The sequence below is a fragment of the Chenopodium quinoa genome, unplaced genomic scaffold (genome assembly GCF_001683475.1).
Source record: "Chenopodium quinoa cultivar QQ74 unplaced genomic scaffold, ASM168347v1, whole genome shotgun sequence".
NCBI classification, from domain to species: domain Eukaryota; kingdom Viridiplantae; phylum Streptophyta; class Magnoliopsida; order Caryophyllales; family Amaranthaceae; genus Chenopodium; species Chenopodium quinoa.
Window position 1 is genome coordinate 961243 of NW_018742577.1, and position 21772 is coordinate 983014.

The 21772-nt window shown below is 34.0% G+C and overlaps 4 protein-coding genes across 4 annotated transcripts; 2 read left to right on the top strand and 2 right to left on the bottom strand.

The window, feature by feature from the left end:
- The first annotated feature begins 138 nt into the window (after positions 1–138).
- Positions 139–2621, top strand: LOC110720866. Its single transcript, XM_021899945.1, has one exon. The coding sequence runs from the start codon at positions 958–960 to the stop codon at positions 2299–2301; it is 1344 nt and encodes a 447-aa protein (XP_021755637.1). The 5' UTR covers positions 139–957; the 3' UTR covers positions 2302–2621.
- Positions 2622–9074: 6453 nt separating this feature from the next.
- LOC110720867 (60 kDa jasmonate-induced protein-like) lies at positions 9075–13939 on the top strand. Its single transcript, XM_021899946.1, has 2 exons — positions 9075–9251; positions 11918–13939. Exon 2 carries the CDS (start codon positions 11931–11933, stop codon positions 13521–13523), a length of 1593 nt encoding a protein of 530 aa, XP_021755638.1. The 5' UTR covers positions 9075–9251; positions 11918–11930; the 3' UTR covers positions 13524–13939.
- Positions 13940–14507: 568 nt separating this feature from the next.
- Positions 14508–16015, bottom strand: LOC110720868. The gene has a single exon (XM_021899947.1). It carries the CDS (start codon positions 15395–15397, stop codon positions 14681–14683), a length of 717 nt encoding a protein of 238 aa, XP_021755639.1. The 5' UTR covers positions 15398–16015; the 3' UTR covers positions 14508–14680.
- A 4031-nt stretch (positions 16016–20046) lies between these two features.
- Positions 20047–21262, bottom strand: LOC110720870 (protein GOS9-like). Its single transcript, XM_021899948.1, has 4 exons — positions 21136–21262; positions 20835–21035; positions 20409–20675; positions 20047–20263 (listed from the first exon to the last, which is right to left on the bottom strand). The coding sequence occupies exons 1-4, from the start codon at positions 21154–21156 to the stop codon at positions 20246–20248; spliced, it is 507 nt and encodes a 168-aa protein (XP_021755640.1). The 5' UTR covers positions 21157–21262; the 3' UTR covers positions 20047–20245.
- Positions 21263–21772: the final 510 nt, after the last annotated feature.

A 21772-nucleotide genomic window follows, 5' to 3' on the forward strand; every position in this document is an offset into this window, starting at 1 on the left:
TTAACTAATGCCACTTTAGCATATTTGCCAATCAAATTCTTGATAGAAATGAAATCCAACAAAAAATCCTTTAGGATGAGAAGCAATGTCAATCATAAACCATATATCTTTCTAATTAATTGCAAAATAATGTAATGCTCATCACACTTTCTAAACATCCATTGACCCACAATTAAGTACTACATTCATTAAAGGCGAGTGAGCCATATAATAATCAACCAGACAACCACCAATAGACTATATGACCTTCTCTACTAGTGAAAATATCCAAAGAAATAGGGAAAATTAACTTTGTAGTCTTGTACCCATGAGCCACAACAATCACAGTCTAAACAGAAAATAGTTTTACAACTAAGAAAGCCATAAATCTGGACCCCATAATTCAAACATCCCAACATTCCCAACCAGAACGCCAGTAAAAGAGAAGTGTCGTTAAAATTAGTGAAAAATGCACGTGAATGCTCTTCTGGCCACGACCAGGAAACATCACGAGAAGCCGGAGATATGAATTTTGGTTTGCTTTTTCAAAAAGAATATTTGCACTCCATCTTACTTCTAATTCAAGGTTAATACACTTCATTAATATTTTTCTATTTGAGGTCAGTCTTTACCTATTCCAAGCCCCAAACTTTTGGCAATTTTCTTGTTAAATCTTTCTATATTTGTTCAATTTGGGGTCTTTTGAGATCTGGGTATTGGTTAATTGTTGCTAAATTGGTCAATTGGAAGCAAGATTGAAGTGGGTTTCTTGATTATTATTTGCTGGAAAGTTGATTTTTGTTATTGTTGTTTGTAGAATTTTCTGGGGTTTTTGTGGTTTAGATGAAAAAAACTTGGAGATCATATGCATGTGTTTTGGGGTTTTAATAATGTTTGATGTTAGGGTTTTTTTGAGACCTGGGATTTGTCTTTAGTTGATGCTTTTGAGAGAGTGATTTGGATTTTTTGACTTACCTCATGAGTTTGTGGAATTTCAAGATTTGGAAATTATCTCATTCCCCTTTTAATTCCTTGATTTGTAAGTGTCTTGCTTTGGTTGTTGCTGCTCTGGTGTTGAGAGCTGTTCTGTTCCCCAATTTCTCTGGGGTTGATGTGAGAGGGAAGCTGGTTGTGAGTGATATTCGTGCTCGGCCATTAGAAAAGGATTCGGATTATGGGATTCGTCAAGGCAAGTATGTGGAGGTTCCACAAATTGTTTGGGGGTTAAACAATCAAAAGATAGCATTTGCCAGGGCGTGCCTCACTGCTCGAATGCTGAACCGGACCCTTCTGATGCCGAGTCTGAGTGCTTCATTGTTCTATAAGGAAATAGATCAGTTGCAGCCCATTTCTTTCGATAAGTTGTTCCAATTTAGGAAGTTTAATTCTCTCTGCAATGGGTTTGTTCGGTTGGGCCAGTACTCGGAGCTATTGAATCAGACTGAAGTTCTGGAGCTGCAGAAAGGGAGTGGAAGAAAGTGGACATTGGTGAGAGACTTTGATCAATTAAAGGAATTCAGCAGAGACCCGTATGATCAGTATGAAGTCATACGCATTGTAGGGAAGAACCCATTTCTCTGGCATGATCATTGGCCTGTGAAGGACTATGCTAAGGTGTTTGAGTGCTTAGCTTTAGTTGATGAGTTTGCGAAAGAAGCAGATCGAGTTGTTTCTAAGATTAGAGCTGTAGGGGGAGAAGCGATAGGTGAAAAATTGGCGCCTGAGCTAGGTCAGGGTGCTAATGGCGTCAGATCCAAGTTGCAGCCTATGCCTTATATGGCTGTTCATATGAGGATAGAGAAAGACTGGATGATTCATTGTAAGAAGCTAGAGCAAAGATCCAACATCAATGAAATTTGTAGCAGCAAGGAAGAAATTATTGAACGAGTGGGGAACATTAAGGAGCTGAGTAAACCAACAGTCATTTACCTAGCTGTTGCAGATAGTCTGTTGGAAGACAAGACAATATTGAATGGCTGGCAAGAAGGGTTGCTTCCTTTCGAGAAAAAGAAGCTAGGTGTTAGTCAGATTTATGACAAATACCCATATCTTATCAAGTCAGCAATTGACTATGAAGTATGCTTAAGAGCAGATGTTTTTGTGGGGAACAGCTTTTCTACTTTCTCTAGTCTCATAGCACTTGAGAGGACACAGAAGATGATCCGTATGGGAGTTTCAAGTTCTTGTAACAACAGCATAAGGTGGCCTTCATATGCCTACAATATAATGGGGGACTTTGGTGGTCCAAGAAAGTGGCTGACAAATATGTCAGACACAAGCCTTCAAGCTATTAGCTATGGTTCCAATCATGTCACATGCTGAATGTCTTGCCACACTGTTCTTGAACAGACATTCCATGATTGGTGCACATGATTCTTGGTATACTGATTGCTGGTATGATTGGAAATCTTAATTTGATTCATATTGAGAGGAGCAGATAGCTTGGGGCATAACATACTATTTTGTACTCGAGCTATCATTTGGGATATGCTCTGCGAGCAGCTTGGTATTGATGAGGTCACCAAAGGAATGCTGTTCCCAGCTTCATGGAATTTACAGGTTTAACTGTTGGGAATAGATATTATTTTATTGCATTTCCATTCTTTGATACTGTTTTTTTTTTTTTTTTTTGGAAGATGTACGTAAAACAGTAGTACTTGAAAGTTACCTTTGTATATCCAGGATTAGATATATTTTCTTGCTTTTCCATTCTTTGAGGCTGTTTTTTGTTGAAAGATGTACCTAGAACCTGAAAAATTACCTTTGTATATCCTGTACACCTTACTTATACTGGCATGCTGCAATAGCATTATAATAAAAAATTAATGCTCTTTTATTCTAAGGGCTTGGAGATTAAACTTAATTTTCCCCCTGTTAAAACCTGTTTACCGCCATCAAAGTCCTTCAGGTTTGTACGCATTGGTTCTGCTGTCATATCGTTTGATTGCTTATTGTGCCTAAAAAATTCTCTGCTTTTATTGATTGTACTTCAGTCCTCTATTCCCCTCTGAGCACGATTTCTGTAGCCTTCAAAGTCTTCAGGTATTTTCTGTGAAGTTTCTATGTTGTTTTGCTGATGTTCAGTTGATTGCTAATAACTGAATGTAACTAATAGTTTAATAGGAGCTTAATTTCCTTATCATGGGGTATTCGGATAAGATCTGAAGATAGATTCATGGTTTCTATTTTCTAACTTTCTATACCACATAGAAAAATGATGGCTTCATATATTTTTTTTTTCCCATTTTATTTATACAAAACTGTACCTTTTCAAGTAGGTATAGAAGTTGTTTAAACTTTTCATGATTTTTTATAGTTCATGATCTTGCTTTAGAAGAAATTGGTAATGCTGAATTGAAATGCATTATGCATGATGAGTGGTAATTTATCTCTTATGCTCCTTACCCCTAAAAGAAATTGGTAGTTTTGATTTTTGATATACCCAGCAACGTGCCATTTAATTTTAATTGATCATGGCATACTGAAAGAACAATTGCTAAGTTGGATCTATGAGAACTTTTTTTTTTTCTCAACGTAATATACTCTGTACTCGTTTTGAATGGTTAGGGCTATAGGGGTGAGTCTGCATACAGTTCAACTTTTTTAAGCCCTGCTGGTGGCAGGGGCTGTGTTGGGATAATAGGATTCTAGTTGTTGCTGCTGCACCCTCTTTTTTTTTTCTATTTCTTTTTAATATGTATTGTTCGTCTGTTTAACACAAAAATTGTAGATGCATCTTTGTGTGGGTGCATGTTTTTTCCAAAGGGGGAGGCAGGGTAACAGTTTTACGGTGTTTCAACTTTCAACCTAATTTATGAAACATCTAGTTTGGCATTGTTTGGTGGCTGGCTTTGATTCTTTTGTTTCTTCATGACTTCATGTGAGCAAGCAGCCTAAAATGATGTTTAGTAATTTTTATGTTTCCCCAGTTGCTTTAGAGCTAGCTTTTTAAACTGATTGGATGAGCTGTAAATAAGTAAATTCTTTTGTGTATAATTTTTAAAGTTGTAATCGGCTAACATCTAATAGCTGGCTTCATCAAACACAATTATAGCTAAAACTACCGGCTGACTGAAAGAATATATAGCTACTAGCCTACTAACAGCTGGTCAAGCAAGCCAACTGCCAAAAATTAACAAACTGCAAACCAAGGCCTTTGTCTGATTACTGTGATATAGTACATCAGTTATTGATCTTCAGTTTCAGTTTGTGTTGCTTTAATGTTTTAGTTTAAACTATAAACCATGGATATATTTCTGTGCAACTGAGGCATCATGCTGTTTATGCTGAAATTTCGATACTGTATTCCATATACATTTGTTTCTGCTGTTTTGGTTCAAGATATTGACTTACAGGCTCTTGAAGCCATCTGTAGTTTATTGTGATTTTATTGTCTACAGGATTTCAGAACTTTGCATTGTTTCTATCACTCCACTCAAACTGGCTTTGAATAGACTCGACTTGGTGAAAGCTGTGTTAATCCTGGATAGCAACCAACCGGTCTAATAGTTTGCGTCGGACTTAAAGTGTTCCCCTTGTATGATGACTTGGTTATGTGGAGCCATCTTTCATTCAGATAAGTTTTGTTTACTTCTTTCTGTATTATGCACTTTTATTGAACATACTGAGAATATTTCGTAGTACATATTATTTATATGAAGTTATGAACTTGTACATAGTGTAATTTCTAGCCAACTCATGTAAGCCAGGTTTCTATTTTCTGATGAGTAGTCAAGTCCCGTGAAATTTGGTCTATAATGTGCTGCAGGCCTGCAGCTCTGCTGCTAACCTAAGCAGTAGTTACTTTTGTCTAGAAGTTTAAATCCTCCCCTAAACTGAAAGAGAGCTTATGCTAGAATGACTCTTTAGAATGACACAAATTTTTATAACTTATGCTAAAATTATTTTTTAGAATGCAAAGGCAAATTTCATGAATTGATATGCACTACGAGAATTGATTCTGGATAGGAGAGCATTCTAATTATTTAATTTTTTTTTTTTTATTTATTTATTTTTGATAAGAATAAAAAGGAAAACAGAAAGAAGATAAAAAGGTGGATTCTTGTGTATTGTACTGCCAACCTCAAAATGTTGAGATTCTGCGTAATTTGCAAGCTGTGTATTAAAAGTTTGACTTTTACGTTTTCTAATGCAAAACTTTGAACATTGATATCTTTAATGATCAATTACAAAAGTTTGATATGTTTAGACTAATCTTAAATCATTTAAAAATAAAAATAAAATTATACTTCCTTTGTTCTTAATTAATATAGGAGTAACAATTAACAACAATGCTATTTTGGGAAGTTTCACAATAATTGCAACAATTCTATTTTGGGGATCATAAATTAAGGGGATAATAAAAGTCCAACTAAAAAAAACATAAGTGATTAGAGGTGGTATTGTAGGAATAAGATGTTTACAAATGAAATACGGTAGTTGTGTCATGAATAAAAGAGATAGATGGGGAATCATTATCCTCGTAATGATGGTAATAGTTCTCCACCCTCCCCCTAGTATAACTATTACTCCCACAATGAGGGGTTATAATTCTCTTTTCTTCACCTTTCACCACATCATTACTACATAAATTCTCTTACAATCACATCATCACTATCTCATCCTTCCTTAAATTCTGTTTCATTTTATATGGTTTGACTTTTATTACTCTACTAATACATCACTCTCAATCCAAGCATGCCCAAAAAGTTAAAACTTTACCCTTTGCCAAAACCCACATGTTTACCTTTTGTTTCTCTCTCTTCTATTTCTCATCACATGAGGTTCAATATACAATCAACTCAACTTGGGGAATTAAATTAAATAGTTTTATCTACTTTGGAGTTTTACTTATGTCTTTTTTTTCCGAAGCATTTACTTGTGTGTGTCTGTGTGTGTGCGTGCGTGTATGTGTGTGCGCGTGTGTGACAACAAAGTGTGAAGTTTATTACGTATTTACTAACTGCATTTATTTTGAAACACTGTGTGTTTGTGTGACAACAAAGTGTGAAGTTTATTACGAATTTACCGCATTTATTTTGAAACACTGTAGTTGCATCTTGCATTATCGACAGTTACAGTAAAATAGGAAAAGTATTCTACTGTGGAATTGGACTTGCAGAGCAGTAAGTAATTTGGACCAAAAGAAAGCTTTGATAATTACTCTTGTTTAGGGATGCAAAAATAGCATGTATATAATTCAAATTTGAATATCAAGGGCAAACACTAATGATTAGATGAGGTTAATCTTTTTTTTTTTTTGAGAAAAGGTTAATCTCTATTTAGAACATGTACTGAGTAACAAGAAACTAATCATGTAGAACATAGAAGGTGATCAATAGCAGCTTACAGATCTGCATTATTATGCCTATCATAATAATGATACATCTGATTTTTTTTCTTCTTATTTTCTTAATGCTACTATTTTTCATTTTGTTATCAAATAATATACTTCCTCCGCATTTTATTAGATGCATCACTTTCTATATATGGAAGTTTTTAGTTAGATGCATCACTTTCCCTATTAGTCAGTAAATTCTCCATCTCTCTCATATTATATGGGCCTTCTTTATTTTTTTTCTCTATCTCTCTCTACTCCAAAAATTGCCTAGGAGTCCTCAATTTTAAAAGTGACACATTAGTTTAAAAGAATAATATTTATTTATTTGCATGACTAACTTCAATTTTAGATTAATAAGAGTAACTCTATTTTGTTAATAAAAGTAACATAAATTCATTATACGAGTAATATAAACTATCAAGTCATTAAAGAAGTAAGCAACTTCATATGTTCATTTCGAGTAACCCATATTCTTTTATTTTGAATAATGAAAAAAAAAAAAATTCACTTATTTTTTTAAAGTAATTCTATTTTTCTATTAAATAACCCACATGTATCACAGTTTCAATGTAATCCAATTTGCTTATCACCACAACCCTTAATATTCGATTTATTATTTTACCTGTTAAACGGTCACACCATATGACTAACCACTAACCATATATAAGAATTTGTGATGTTTAATTATTTATATTCTAATATTTAGTATTACTTTAATTTCTTAAATCATTCTATTTATCTATATTTTTCAATTCACGAAGGATACCACGTATGGGCCATATGGACGTAAATGTAATTAAAGAATGATGCTGCTGATGCTTTTGCTCGATCAGAAAATGAAAACTACACGTTTTTCAGTTACTTACGTGTGCCCAATGCGGAATACATGAGAAGAGTCATCTGTTGTTTTGATATTTACCTTTCAAATTTTATTTGAGTCCTCTATTAATTGTGAGATTGAGTGTCCTCAATCCGAAAATTACACATTATTAATAGAATTAGTGTTACGTTTTATAATTACTTCCTTGCGTGAAATATATTAGTTAAAGGAAAATCTGATTTATATCTTTTAATAAGATATATTAAGATTTCCACTTTTTTAAGATTAATTTGTATCTTTTACATTTGTTAAGCCTATTATTGCGCATGAATTTGCATGCTTATTGATAGGATTATTTTCATTAATAAAATTATGTTATTGAGTTTAAGTAAATATGAAAATTGTGGGTTAGTTGATTGATTTCTAATAGTTGCTTTTCTTCTTATTTGCATCAAAAATATCAAAACTTTAATTTATCAAATTCAATTTTTCTATATCGATGATGTTCTTATTTACGTAAACTAAAAATAAAAGTTCTTTTATAAGTCAACGCTGGGAAACAGGGTCAAACTCTATTTTCCAGCATAAGGTACGAATTCACAAAAGTAATTTTGATTAAGGTATGACTTCGTAAGAAAATATTATACGGAGGTTGTTAACAAAAAAGCGCTTTTATAAGAAGGTTTTCAATCATAATGTAAACATTGTTACTCCAACGGTCCTAGCGTTCTTCCAAACTATTTTGTCTTTTCTTGATATATTAATACTTCCAATATATTTATCATTTCGCTCCACTTGAATTTTCATGGTAACCAATTCAATATGCATCTTAAAATATACATATATATTTATCATTTCAGTCCTTGAACTGTATTCTTGTAGTTGAGTTGACCAAGACAAGTTGGTTAATAAAATCGTGATGGATCATGTACAATCAAGTAGTGATTAAAAATGACCATTATATTATTAAATATAATGCCTTAATTAAAATAAATATATCAATAATGGTTGAGGATGTTTAAATTATATTCAAGGCGGCATATTCAACTTAATCGGTAACCTGGACATTATCATGCATCTCTGAATAAAAAAGTTAGCTTATTAGTTTACTAAGCAGTATTTTCAATGTATATTTCATAGACTTATTGAATGAAGACTTCTTTGTTAATTATATCGTACGTTCAGATCGATTAAATTTATGTAAAATATTGAGTGTTCTCATATCATATCCTCGATTTTATATATGTATATAATTCAAATTTGAATATCAAGGGCAAACACTAATGATTAGATGAGGTTAATCTTTTTTTTTTTTTGAGAAAAGATTAATCTCTATTTAGAACCTGTACTGAGTAACAAGAAACTAATCATGTAGAACATAGAAGGTGATCAATAGCAGCTTACAAATCTGCATTATTATGCCTATCATAATAATGATACATCTGATTTTTTTTCTTCTTATTTTCTTAATGCTACTATTTTTCATTTTGTTATCAAATAATATACTTCCTCCGCATTTTATTAGATGCATCACTTTCTATATATGGAAGTTTTTAGTTAGATGCATCACTTTCCCTATTAGTCAGTAAATTCTCCATCTCTCTCATATTATATGGATCCTCTTTATTTTTTCTCTCTATCTCTCTCTACTCCAAAAATTGCCTAGGAGTCCTCAATTTCAAAAGTGATGCATATAATAAAAAACGGAGGAAGTACTAGAAATTTAAGATTGCAAATTATATTCTTGCATAAAACTTGTAGGTATAATTTTAAGTGTTTACTTGTTTATGAATAAAAATGCAATAATTTGCTCTCATGTCCTACATTTTTTTTGTACTTTTTAAATCTGTGACTTGCAATTTTTAACATTTAATGTATTGTGGGACAAAGGGAATAATATGATTATACTAGTTTATGATCTTGTACTGTTATATGAATCAGAAAGGAGGGTGGGGGGTGAGAATATAATATCCATACTTGGGTTTATTTCTGCGCGTGTGGAAATACTTGGCCTATAAAAAGAGGGCAGTGGGTTTATCTACTGCATGTGTGGAAAGACCTGAGCTAGAGACCAGAGGAAAACCAACTCTTGAAGCTACAATTCTACTTAAGGTATGTAATCCCTTCTATTTATTTATCTTCATTGCAATGAATATATAATTTTAGAGTGATGAAGAACAAACATTACTATTTGGCTACCACTGATCTCCATTACCATGCCCATTGTGGCCACTAGTTTCAAAGTTATTGTTGGTTGTCATGAGTGTATGAGTTAATGGGGTGTTAGCAAGGTGTAGCTGCAAAGCCAAAGTAGTTGGGCTCTGGGGTGATTGGCTGATCCTTACCTTGGTTTGTGTATGATGTTGTGATGGTTTAGTTTATTGTTTCTTGTTTGCTATCCTATACATATGTCATTTGTCCCAGAAGCATTATTTTTCAACTTTTTCCCCTGAATCAGTTCAAATTCTTCTACTAAGATTATAAGAATATACTATGTAATTATTTAAATTATTGTTAAAATTTCAAAGAAAAATTGAGTGGGAGCTGAATGGTTGAGCTCCCACCTCACAAATCTCAACCATGAGGTTTGGGAATTGGGGGTTCAATTCTTATCACCTCAATTTCATAGCTGGGTCATTAGTGTTTACCCATCCAAATGGTTGGGTTTTCTTGTGGATTGGGTTTCGGTCATCAACCCAATCTAACAGGTTTGCTTCTCTGGTCAGTAAATCTTTGAATCTAAAAATGAGAGATGCAAAAAACTCAATTAGATCTCAAACTCTCCCAATCCTGACACCACCTTCCTAAAACCAGATCACCTGGATTCCTGGAGCCTAGGCACAGTTAAATTTGCTAGCAGTTTATACTTCATAGCAACCAAACCTTTTTAAGAATCTAGTAGAACACATAATTTTTGCCTAGGAAGTGCATGTTGGTTTTATCTTCATCCTATAATTATTAATGATTGAATTTCTTTCCCTCCAAAATCGTGAACATAGCTAGAAATGGTGATCTGCTCTAACAATTTTTGGATTCTTCTTTGATTCTCTAAATGTCAAACTGAAATTGCTTTAAAAACCCTTCTCATTTATTTTTACAAATTACCCTCACTATTTACTCTTTCTCAACACCTATCAGTTATCACAAGGGCCTCAGCGCCTGTCATTCATGTGGCACTGAGCCCTTCTGTAAACATCAGAAAATGGTGGCAGAAACTTTAAGATTTAACTTTTTGTAAGGTAGCTGTGTAGATTTTATGCCTGACAATTGAGCCAGGTTTGTAAAAGTACGCTTTAAGCCTTGGTTAGGTGTGAGGTGTGATGAAAGCCTACTAGTGTTGACAGAAGTGTCCATGTCTCGAACTGGACCATTTCATATAAGATGCCAAGCTGTCCAAGCCCATGTCAGACTGTTGAGCTCCACAAGGGTGCTGCCAGTACATGAAGTTTGAGTAACGCGTGAAATCATGTTTGGACATCTGGGTTTAGGCTTGATTTTGCATTCCTATCCAGTTAAAGAGTAAAATTCACTCACCTTGTCATATAGATGGCTACTCATTCCCGAAATACTTAGAGCACTCTCAACAATGAGGAAAAAATGGTTTCCTCTTTCTCTCTCTACTCACTTTCTCTCTCTAAAATTCTCATTTTTCTCATGAGGAAATTTGGTGAGGAAATTTTATCCCACCAGTGATAAAAAAAAAAAATCCTCACCACTCTCTCTTTCTTTCCATACCCCACAAACATTTTCTCTCTCCTACAAATCACCATATTCACACTTAAACACTATTTTGACTTTAACACTATTCACTCACTCCCCTTTGACCATGTTTTTGCTTTATACGTAATGAAAAATATAGTCATGTAGGATCTTGTTAAATTTGTCACGATATAAATTTTCAAAATATCAACTTTCTATATTTTTTGTTTATTGGTGATTAAATATATTAATGGTTGAAGTTGTGCATTACAAACGTGAATAAAGAAACGTGTCAACTAAAAAGAAACGAAAGAAGTATTATATAATAAAAGAATAGCAAGCAAGTAAAAAAAATTAAATAAGTAGCAAATGGTGCTGGGCCCCACTTGTTACTGTTCATTTTTAATTTTCCTCATGGGGTGAGGAAAATCAGTTTTCCTCATGAAGAAAAACCAATTTCTTCATTGTTGTGATGTCCATAATGATCAAATTTTCTCATGATTTTCCTCATGAGGAAAAAAATGATCACTGTTGGCATTGCTCTTAGGCTTTTGAGTATTGAGCCGCCTTGTAACACCTGCCTAAATATTTCATGAGAAGATGAGAAAAACAGGTTGGATGACCATCTGTTCAGTTCACATTGCTGCTAAATGTAACATCCGGTAATGCCGTTAAGCTGTTGAAAAAGCTTATGCATGCTTGTGATTTACACACACAACCAATTTAATAACTAGATGGCCGGCTTTATGTGGGAGTATTCTTTTATCCTTTTTATAAACCTCTTCAATAAGGTGATAGGGAAGAAGATGAAGGAAAATTATGATAACTTTGTATCTTTACTTTTATTGTTTGGAACTGAAATTACTGATTTGGTAGAACAATGTAAAAATGTGTTTTCAATTGTTCTTAAATTTACTTCTCCTTTACTTATATTTATCTGAACCAAATGTGACTATGTGAGATCAAAAGATACTGTTTTTCTTTCATATTAACTTTTGTGAAAAGCTCTTACTATTATGGTGTATTTATGGGTAAAAACTTCTGTTATTGTAAAATCTCCATAAACTTCCTTCTTACAGGGGCTTGACAAGGATGATCCAATTCAACATATCAACTGACAATTACATGACATTCATCCAACAAGTACGAAACTGGGCAAAGGATCCAAATAGGTTTTCCCATGGTCGTCCTGTCCTTCCGCATCCACCTCCAACTATGAAAGAAGCACAATATATGGACATTGAATTACGAGCAAAAGATGCTAAACAAATAGAACGAGTTCTGACTGTGAAAATAAGACGGCATGACCTATACATTATTGGCTATCGGATGGATGGAGCTACCAACTGGCTTGAGTTCAAGTGGGACAATGCCAAATTAAAGTTAATTCCTGATTCTGTATCTCTTGGCTTTGGTGAGAACTATGATAACCTTGGTAAGCTAGAGAATCTTGAGAAGGTCGGCTACAGCACACTCAAACAAACCATCATTGACCTTGCTTTAACCACAGACAGCAAAACCAGGAAGTCCTCATTGCGTGCTTTAGCTGTTATGATATCGGAGACAGTTCGATTTCAGAAGCTGTCTGATACTTTCGCCCCAGTGATGCAGGGACTAAAAGATATTAAATTCGATGAGACTTGGATGGAGCCTCTGATTAAGAATTGGGGTGATCTTTCAGACATGTTACTACGTGAGGACCAATTCGCCATTTACTTCCGCCTACCTCGAGATAAAGAGACTAATCAGCCTAATATCCTTACGAGGACAAAGGAGTTGGGAATAGTCACTTCAGCAGATGCAGCCAAGTGTATCGCTGTCTTGAAAGGAAACTATCCAACTCTTAAATTGCAACTCATTGGACTTCCTGCCGCAGCTAATGCAGGTACCTCCATTCAGGGCAAAGGGTTACCTCTTCTCCAGGTGTTCTCTGTTCATATCAACAACGTTGCTGGTGAAATCTATGGAACAATTCAAGTCGATGATGGCTTAGGTACCCTCCATCTCTACAACCGACAGAGGACTGATTACGAGTCCATTAAAATGAACGAGGCTCTGACTCTCACTGGGCCCTATCGCAGCACATCGGTTAGTCAATACTTTAAAGTGAGTCTTGATCTCAAGAAGCGGGGTAATAACCCTACTTCAGATGTTGAAGTAAGCAATGACATCTTCTCATGGGATATTTGTCAACTCAGCAACGATGATTACTATGACAAGCGTCTATCTAATGTTGTGAATGGCAGAAGTGGGTCTGCAACAGTGTACTACACTCCGTTTCGTGATGCAGTGCAGGCTAATGTGGAAGTTGTGCTCATCAATGGGGATGGTAAAAACCCAGCTGAAGTGTATGGAAGCATGGTTGCTCGTTATAGCAACTATAAGTTTTCCACTGGTGATGAGCAAGCTAAATACCAAAGTACTCTGTTTAACAAGCCAAGCAAAGAGTTTGTGAAGGTGTACCCTGGTAAACCCATTCCATTGTCGAGAGCTGTGATCAGTGTGCCTACTACGGGATCCCTTATAACTGAAGCTAACATTTTTGTTAGTTCTAATAAAGAAATTGCCAAGGGGACAGCTGAATTTCCTCCTCAGTTGGATGGTAAAACTGTGAAAGACATCAAGGGAAAATTTGGACTTGTTCGAGTGACAGTAGCATGGAAAGGTCGGATTTCTGACGACTGATTGACCAAAAAAATATGGTTCCTGCACTCGATCAATGAACCAAATAATCTGTTTGGCCCTGGTAATCCTCTAATGTCTTCTTCGTGTTGTAATGGCCTTTAGGCTTTAATAATGTATAATTATGTGTGTGTGTGTGTGTTTGCACGTCTTGCAATAATGGCTTCCACTTCTAATCTGAGGGATTGCTATTTTCTTCTCAAACCGAGGAAGGGACCATTTTCAAATTTGAATAAGCCAAGTGACGAGTGGACCGGTGGAAGCTATCAGATTATGTAAAATAATACTGGCAACTGAAGTAGGCTAGCAGCCTGTGTTGCACTTGTATTTCAATTTATACTGTGATCAAGGTTATATTACTTTGCAACTATGGTATCTTTTTTCTAATGCATGTGCTGATATTTTGTTACTGTACTGTACATCCATATTCTATTTCTTCTGCTGTACTGGCTGGCCAGTGGCCATAGTCGTTTTTTACAGTCTTATTGTCTACATGATTTCAGAACTGGGTGCTGTTTCATCACCCTACTCCAACTATATTTGAGTATACTCGATATATATATGTACACATAAATATTACGAGTACAGTCAAGACTCTTAGACTCTGACTCTCACTGGATCTGTCACAGTTGGAAGTGAATCCCATTCTTAAGAAGCAAGGCAATAACCATTCTTTAGAGCTGAAATAAGCAAAGAAAACTTCGTTTCTTAGTACACTGCGGGCTAGTGTGGTAATTGTGCTTGTCTAAGAACATGGTAATTGGTAAAGACATTGTAAACTAAGTAATAGTGGCCATTTCAAAATCAATATACTTCGTATTAAAAGATTGTAACGTAACACAACAAATCACCCAGCTGTCTCTATCTTAAATTCCATAGCCAATTCTGCACAACTGTTATTTTAGATATAACATTACCAATTCCTCACGTATTGACCTTAATTATAACCACCAAATCAATGAAAGCAACCAAATCAATTCTACAAAATTCACAAAATATAAATTATTCATCTTGAATATTATTATTTATTATAGAATATAAAACAAACTAAATGATAATTTCGGGGAATATAGACATATCTTTTTTTTTTTTCCCTTCAAAAAAGGGAATATAGGAGAATGAGTAATTACAATAAGTTAATTAAAAAATAATCAACATAATCAAATCTTATCATCTCCAACAATAGACCAACCTTCATCTTCATCCACATGATTAAGCACATATGCAACATCATAAAATCCCATATACCCATCATCCCCATCATCCGTTACACCCGCATGTATAATAACATCATCATCATCTTTATCCACCATAACATCATCATCATCATCATTCTTAACAACATCATGAACATGAACATCATCATTAACATCACTATGAGTCGACGTTGTTTCAATTAAAACCTGTCTTATCCCTACCTTCTCATCATCATCACCATCATCGTCGCCATCATCATCATAATAATTACCATGATCATCATAACGAAGATCATGATTATGATGATAATGAATATTCAACTCATCAAGAATACCCGAAGCAGAATACCCATTATCACGTAATTTATTGGAACCCATAACGCGAAAAGTAACATGGCGGTAATCCAGTTCAGCATCAGCGTTTTTAAGTTTTAAAGCACCCTTAGACTTAACCTTAGACTTCCAAGATGGGTGTAGATGGCACCCGGCACACCGCGATTTTTCACATTTTCCAGTGAATTTAGAGTGGTTGGTGGGTTTGTTATTGACCTTGGTGAAAAGGCCAGCAGTAGGGGGTGTATTAACCGGGTTTACGATTCGAGAGGTGGGTCTCGGGTTCAATGGTGAAGGTAATATATGGTATGTACGGACCATTCCATGTGGACGCCCTTCTCTTCTCATTTTGATTTTCAAACAATTTCTCTAGGGTTAATTTTTTGGGTTTTTTAGGGGAGAAATGGGATTACAAAAAAAAAAAAAAATGATTTTCAGAGAATTTCTCTAGGGTTAGTTTTTTGGGTTTTTTGAGAGAGAAATGGGATGAAAAAAAAATAAAAAATGAAGGGATTAAAAGATGTGAACGTTTAAAGCGCAATGAGTGTATTTTTTGGGGTGCGAGTTTTGGTGTTATTTATAAAAGGAGAGAGTTTGACTTTTAAAGAGGCTTTTTTTTTTTTTTTTTTTTTTTTTTTTTTGTGGGTTTTTTTATTTGCTTGGCGAGCAAGGATTATGCGTGGAGAGAAAGGTAACCGACGTGTTTGATAGGAGAGTATTTAAATAATTGATACTTTTGGACGGGTAAATAATTAATACTTTAACACGTGATTATCAGAATTAAACTTGGTTAGTAAATGAAATTATATGATTTGCCTGTCAAAAAAAAAAAAAAAGAAATTATATGATTTGATTTGGCATGATTTGAATATAAAGATTATTTTGCTAGTAGAGGGAGTACTTCCTCCGTATTTAATAATTGAAATGTTTTGACTTCTCACACTATTCATTTAATTCATTTTGATTAATATTTATATATAAAAATAAATATACTTTTGTGGGTACTTGTTGGAAGCTTAATGAATATTTTATTAATATTCTATTGTTATAGTTTTTACTTATTGATACTTAGATATATTAGAGCATCTCCAATGATAAGCTAATTGTTAAATTAGCTTGCCATGCCACATATGATTTCAAGCTAATTCTGTTTGTAGCTATATTTGTGCCCCAATGGTTGGCTACTAGCTTACTAATTAATAAGTTTGACTTTCTCAATTAGCTTTATAAATTTAATTATTTTAATATATTAATCTTCAAAAATTTCGGAAACTTTTTCTCAAGCAAATTAGCTTGGCAAGCTAATTTGTTTGGCCAAGCTAATTGTATTTTTTAGCTCCAATGGTAAGGTAGTAGGTAGAGACTTTTGAAAATTGCAAGCAAGTCCCTAACTACAACCATTGGAGTTGCTACCCAAAGTTTTGCATTGACATATGTGCAAAAGAAAAATGTTTTACTCATTCAAATACAGAGAGAGTACTATTTAAGAGACTATTTCCAATTTTCCATTTTTTTTTTTTGAGCTACACTTATTTATTTGGAAACATTTCACTACATGTATGTAGAGCTGTCATTTCGGGTAAACGGGTCGGGTAAGTGTGGGTCGGGTCAACTCGGGTCGGGTAATTTCTGGTTAATGTCGTAACCTATATGGGTCGGGGTCGGGTTGGGTCATGCTTGAGTCGGGTAATGTCGGGTCATACATCTAATCGGGTTTGGGTCGGGTTTAGGTCGGGTTAATAACAGGTCGGGTTACATTCGGGTCGGGTGAATAATAGGTCGGGTTTAATTCGGGTTTTCACGGGTTTAAACGGGTTAGGGTCATTCTCGAGTTCGAGTTGGGTTCGGTTCAAATCAATAATTTGCGGGTTATAATCAGGTCAGGTTATTCTCGGGTTTGAGTCGGGTTCGGTTCAAGTCAATAATTTGCGGGTTATAATCAGGTCGGGTCATTTCCAAGTCGGGTCATTCTCGGGTTCAAGTCGGGTTCGGTTCAAGTCAATAATTTGCGGGTTACAATCAGGTCGGGTCATTTACAAGTCGGGTCATGTTCAGGTTCAAGTCGGGTTTGGTTCAAGTCAAAAAATTACAGGTTATAATCAGGTCGGATCATTTCCAAGTCAGGTCATGTTTAGGTTCGGGTCTCAAATATTGGGTTAATCTGGGTATCGGGTTGATTTCAGGTCGGGTCAAAATCAGGTTCGGATACATTTTTTGGGTCAGTTTGTTAACAGTTCATGTAATGACATTCACGTTTAATCATTATCAATTACTTCATTTATTGTAAGAGAAATAATTTCAGATAAGTTTAAATTCGAGGTAATAAGTTCTAATAAGTTTAGATAAGATCTACATAATAAGTTCATATTAATTCCAATAAGATAGGTTTAGTTTAGATTTTTAGAAGATAAGTTCAAACCCTATTCTAATCTATTCACATTGATTCCACTCATTTTAGGGATAACAATTTCAGATAAGTTCATATTCGAGATGACATGTTTAGATAAAATACAATAAGTTCATATAAATTCGGATTAAATAGGTTTAGTTTAGATAAGTTAAAATACAATAATTTTTTTTCTAAACTTATTTTATTTGAAATTATCTAAACTTGTTTATATTTTATAAGTTCATATCCGAGTTCATAATTTTGGTGGGTACGTTGGAATCTTAATGAATAGTTTATTAATATTATATTGTTATAGTTTTTACTTATTGATACTTAGATATATTAGAGCATCTCTAATGGTAAGCTAATTGTTAATTAGTTTGCCATGCCACATATGATTTCAAGCTAATTCTGTTTGTAGCTATATTTGTGCCCCAATGGTTGGCTACTAGCTTACTAATTAATAATTAAGTTTGATTTTCTCAATTAGCTTTATAAATTTAATTATTTTAATATATTAATCTCCAGGCCAAAAATTTCGGAAACTTTTTCTCAAGCAAATTAGTTTGGCAAGCTAATTTGTTTGGCCAAGCTAATTGTATTTTTTAGCTCCAATGGTCAAGGTAGTAGTTAGAGACTTTTGAAAATTGCATGCAAGTCCCTAACTACAACCATTGGAGTTGCTATCAGTCAAAGTTTTGCATTGACATATGTGCAAAAGAGAAATGTTTTACTCAATCAAATACAGAGAGAGTATTATTTAAGAGACTATTTCCAATTTTCCATTTTTTTTTTTTTTGAGCTAAACTTATTTATTTGGAAACATTTCACTACATGTATGTAAGGTATATATTTCCTACATTAGTCCCCACAAACATATTGTAATTTATTTCCCTTCCCTCACATAATCCCAAGATTCCCAACCCTACAATTTTTTGTTGTTATTTTAAGGGTATTAAAAAACCGATTTGGACCGGTCTGACTAGTAGGTTGCAAAATTTAAAATTTAAGTTTTTGGTCCAATTCGATCCAACGGGTTTTGGACTAGATCTATTTATTTATTTTTAATATTCTTTATAATTTTGACTTAAAATCCTCTATACTATTTAATTTTTACCTTTAGCAATTTTGTTTATGACTATATATTTTCTGATGTTCAAGTAGACAAGTAAAAGTGAGTTACCAATAGGATATGTATTGGATAAAATTTGGTTAAGAACTTAAGGGTCACCACACATCGAATTAGTAACACATTATAATTGGTTTCGGGTTCTAGTCTGATATTGGGTCAAATGTGCTAGCTTTTGATTAGTATTGAGTACAATTTGGTTTGGGTAGTGGGTCACAATCCATCATTCAAGTATATGTTGATATGAGTCATTTTCAGGCGGATAAACTTTTTCTACTAAGTTGGTTTAGTTTTTAACAACCAAGTTTTTTGGGTGCGGATGATCCACAAGAGAAAAATAAAATACAAATGAGAATGAGGGGATTTGAATCTATGACCTATTGTTCCTCAATAGTTTTAAAAACATTAAAAACACTGTACAACATAGGCAATTGAATTGTTAAAAGTATGTTTGCATATATGGTCTAGGCCATTATATTCTTATCTTCATATTTTATAAGGTCATTACTAAGAGCACTCCCAATGGTGATAAAAAAATATGCTCATGGGCATTTTGGGTGGGCCAAAAATATGCTCATGCATTACAATGGTGATCAAATGAAGAAATGCAAAAATATGCCCATGAGCATTTCTTAAAATGCCCAAGACTTGGGCAAATTTGCTGATGAATAGTGCACGTGGGACCCATCCAGAAGAACAACCAAAAGCCGCCACATGTCCAAGCAAAATCAGAAAAAAAATAAAAAAGGACCATTTATATGCTGACACTTGTCCGAGCAAACTCAGAAAAAAAAAAATTGAGCAAATCTAATGCTGCCACGCGTCCCAGTCAGGTATAAGAACCAATCAGATTTTTGTAGCCATTTTGCAACGGCTATTTTATGTAAATTCTTTTCGTGCTTTATAAAATTGAAAAAAAAAAAAAATCACCAACGGTCATAAAATATTTTTCTCTACAAATAGACATCCATTTTCATATTTTTTGGAATAATTTCCAAAAACACAAAAATCCTCTATATTCATAATATTTAGTCTACTTTTATTTTTGTAAATATTCTAAATTTCGTATGTACGGCTTAAATTTCGTATTTTAGTCTACTTTTCGTATGTACGGCTTAAATTAAAAAAATATTCATAATATTTAGTCTACTTTTATTTTATTTGGAGTAGTATGGTTAAATTTAAAAACAAAATAATAAATTAGTTATTGGTGTATAGGAGAGAGAAAATAATAGTGGGGTATTGAAAAAGTAAGAGAGAGATTGGTGGGCAAGCAATTTTTTTGCTCATTGGTGTGATAGTTATTGTGAAAAAACTTTGCTCATGGTCAAAATGATATTTGTTGAGAGAAAAAGTGGGTAGAGAGAGAGTGAGCAGATTGTTTTTTTGCCCACTGCTGTGAGTGGTCTAAGTTATATATAAATATTTATAAAAATTTTGGATAAGTATGCACTAAAGGGTTAAGAGATACTCCAAGTATTGATATATCAACGCTTGTTAATATTATATATTAAAAAGACTGATACAACATAATCAGTCAAGTTGATTAATGGGTACAAATCATCACACTTGAGAGGCCACTTTGATTAGTAATAAACATGATATGTGGCTTATTGGAAACAAAGAAAATCCCACAGCATAATCGCGAAAGATGAGGCCATCGCGGTAGCCAAACACTTCAAGCGCATGGGCAGTCCTGTATGATCAATTTGCCATGGAAACCAATTCAAGCATTATTAGGGTGCGTACAAAATTTTTGTAGCAAAATCTTAATAAAAAAAAATAAATAAATAAAAATCTTGGTGTTCTTAAGAGTTTACAAATATATAATCATGTCTCACCTTCTTCTCGACGAAAATTCCAACAGACTCGAGATAGTTGTGGTGCCTTCCAAAAACTCCGACAATAGGGCCATCGAGTGTACATGGAGAAGAGAAATCCTTTGCGGTGCCTTCAATACCCTTTCCTTGTCCGAATGGTCCGTATCCATTTGGACATAAGTTGGTGTGGATCTTCATTGTGGCAATCAAGCATTGACCACCTTGGTATACGTAGTTACCATAGGTGCCGCTAATTCGAGTTATTTTTTCACCACACTTGAGCACAATCTATATTCATTCATGTATAGAAAGTGGAATTTAAGGGAAAATATATTAGAACCCTAGTTTGTAAAATAAGCATAATTGTGTAATTAGTACGTACTTTAGAAAACATGAAAATTGTTTAATTTGCAAGTATTTTACATTAATTGTGTACTAACTACTAACCTTGGATTCGTTTCCACAAGTGCCACCAAACATCTTGGTGTAGGTACCACCACATGGCTTAGCTACGACGAACCCAATGGCATCGACAATGAACCCATGCCTTACAATCACTTCCTTGATACTTTCACCTTCTTGAAGTTTAAAGCTGTAGTTTTCAGGGCATTGTGAACCATAAGGTCCGTATTGTTCAGTCATGTGCTTCTGTTAAAAACATACATAAATAGTCAAATAATTTATGCTCATTTTAAGAAATAGATTAGAATTATTTACGCATAGATCAGAGAGAGAAAAACTAACGAACCTGGGCGATTGCTTGAGCCATTTTGAAAGCGAGGTGATGGAAGAAGCTTGGGAATTACTATTAATTTAAGTTGTTGTAGTAACTAATAAGTGTATGCTGTGATTTGTTATGGATGAAGAGGATATCTATATATATACACGCATTTAGATCATCACTTTGAATATATTCTAGTGGTCCATAATTCTTCATGCCTGCCATTTATTTATTTTTTCGTTTTGATTATTAACGTAGTAATGTTATGATTTTGTATACAATATCAATTATACATGCATGTGAGCATAGAAAGTGAAATATATCGTGTAAAATTAATCTATTTATGCATTTGTATACATATTCCATGGATAGTGATAGATTTTGATTGAATGGATGAATTCTCCATTAATATGCGAAGCTATATATCCAGTTATTCGGTGCGTCTAAATTACGCAGAGTTCCACACTTGGAACTTAGTACTCGATTTATAGATTTAATTTCTTTTTGGTTTAGGGTTGAATTGGGTTATATTTCGTAATATGATGGTATAGGTGTATGCATAGTGTTTCATGTACATTCCTTAAACATGAGGCATAAAACCAAAAAATATAAAGATTAAGACCCTGTGAACTAAAATGACCCGAACTGAATTACACTCAAATAC

What these genes read in the sequence shown, in the direction of transcription:
- LOC110720867 (XM_021899946.1), top strand. Translation starts at nt 11,931, where the DNA reads ATGATCCAATTCAACATATCAACTGACAATTACATGACATTCATCCAA.
- LOC110720866 (XM_021899945.1), top strand. Translation starts at nt 958, where the DNA reads ATGAGTTTGTGGAATTTCAAGATTTGGAAATTATCTCATTCCCCTTTT.
- LOC110720870 (XM_021899948.1), bottom strand. Translation starts at nt 21,156, where the DNA reads ATGGCTCAAGCAATCGCCCAG. An exon ending in TGGCTCAAGCAATCGCCCAG is followed by an intron (nt 21,036 to 21,135) that starts GTTCGTTAGTTT and finishes TGTTTTTAACAG; the next exon opens with AAGCACATGACTGAACAATA. An exon ending in CTTGTGGAAACGAATCCAAG is followed by an intron (nt 20,676 to 20,834) that starts GTTAGTAGTTAG and finishes GAATGAATATAG; the next exon opens with ATTGTGCTCAAGTGTGGTGA.
- LOC110720868 (XM_021899947.1), bottom strand. Translation starts at nt 15,397, where the DNA reads ATGAGAAGAGAAGGGCGTCCACATGGAATGGTCCGTACATACCATATA.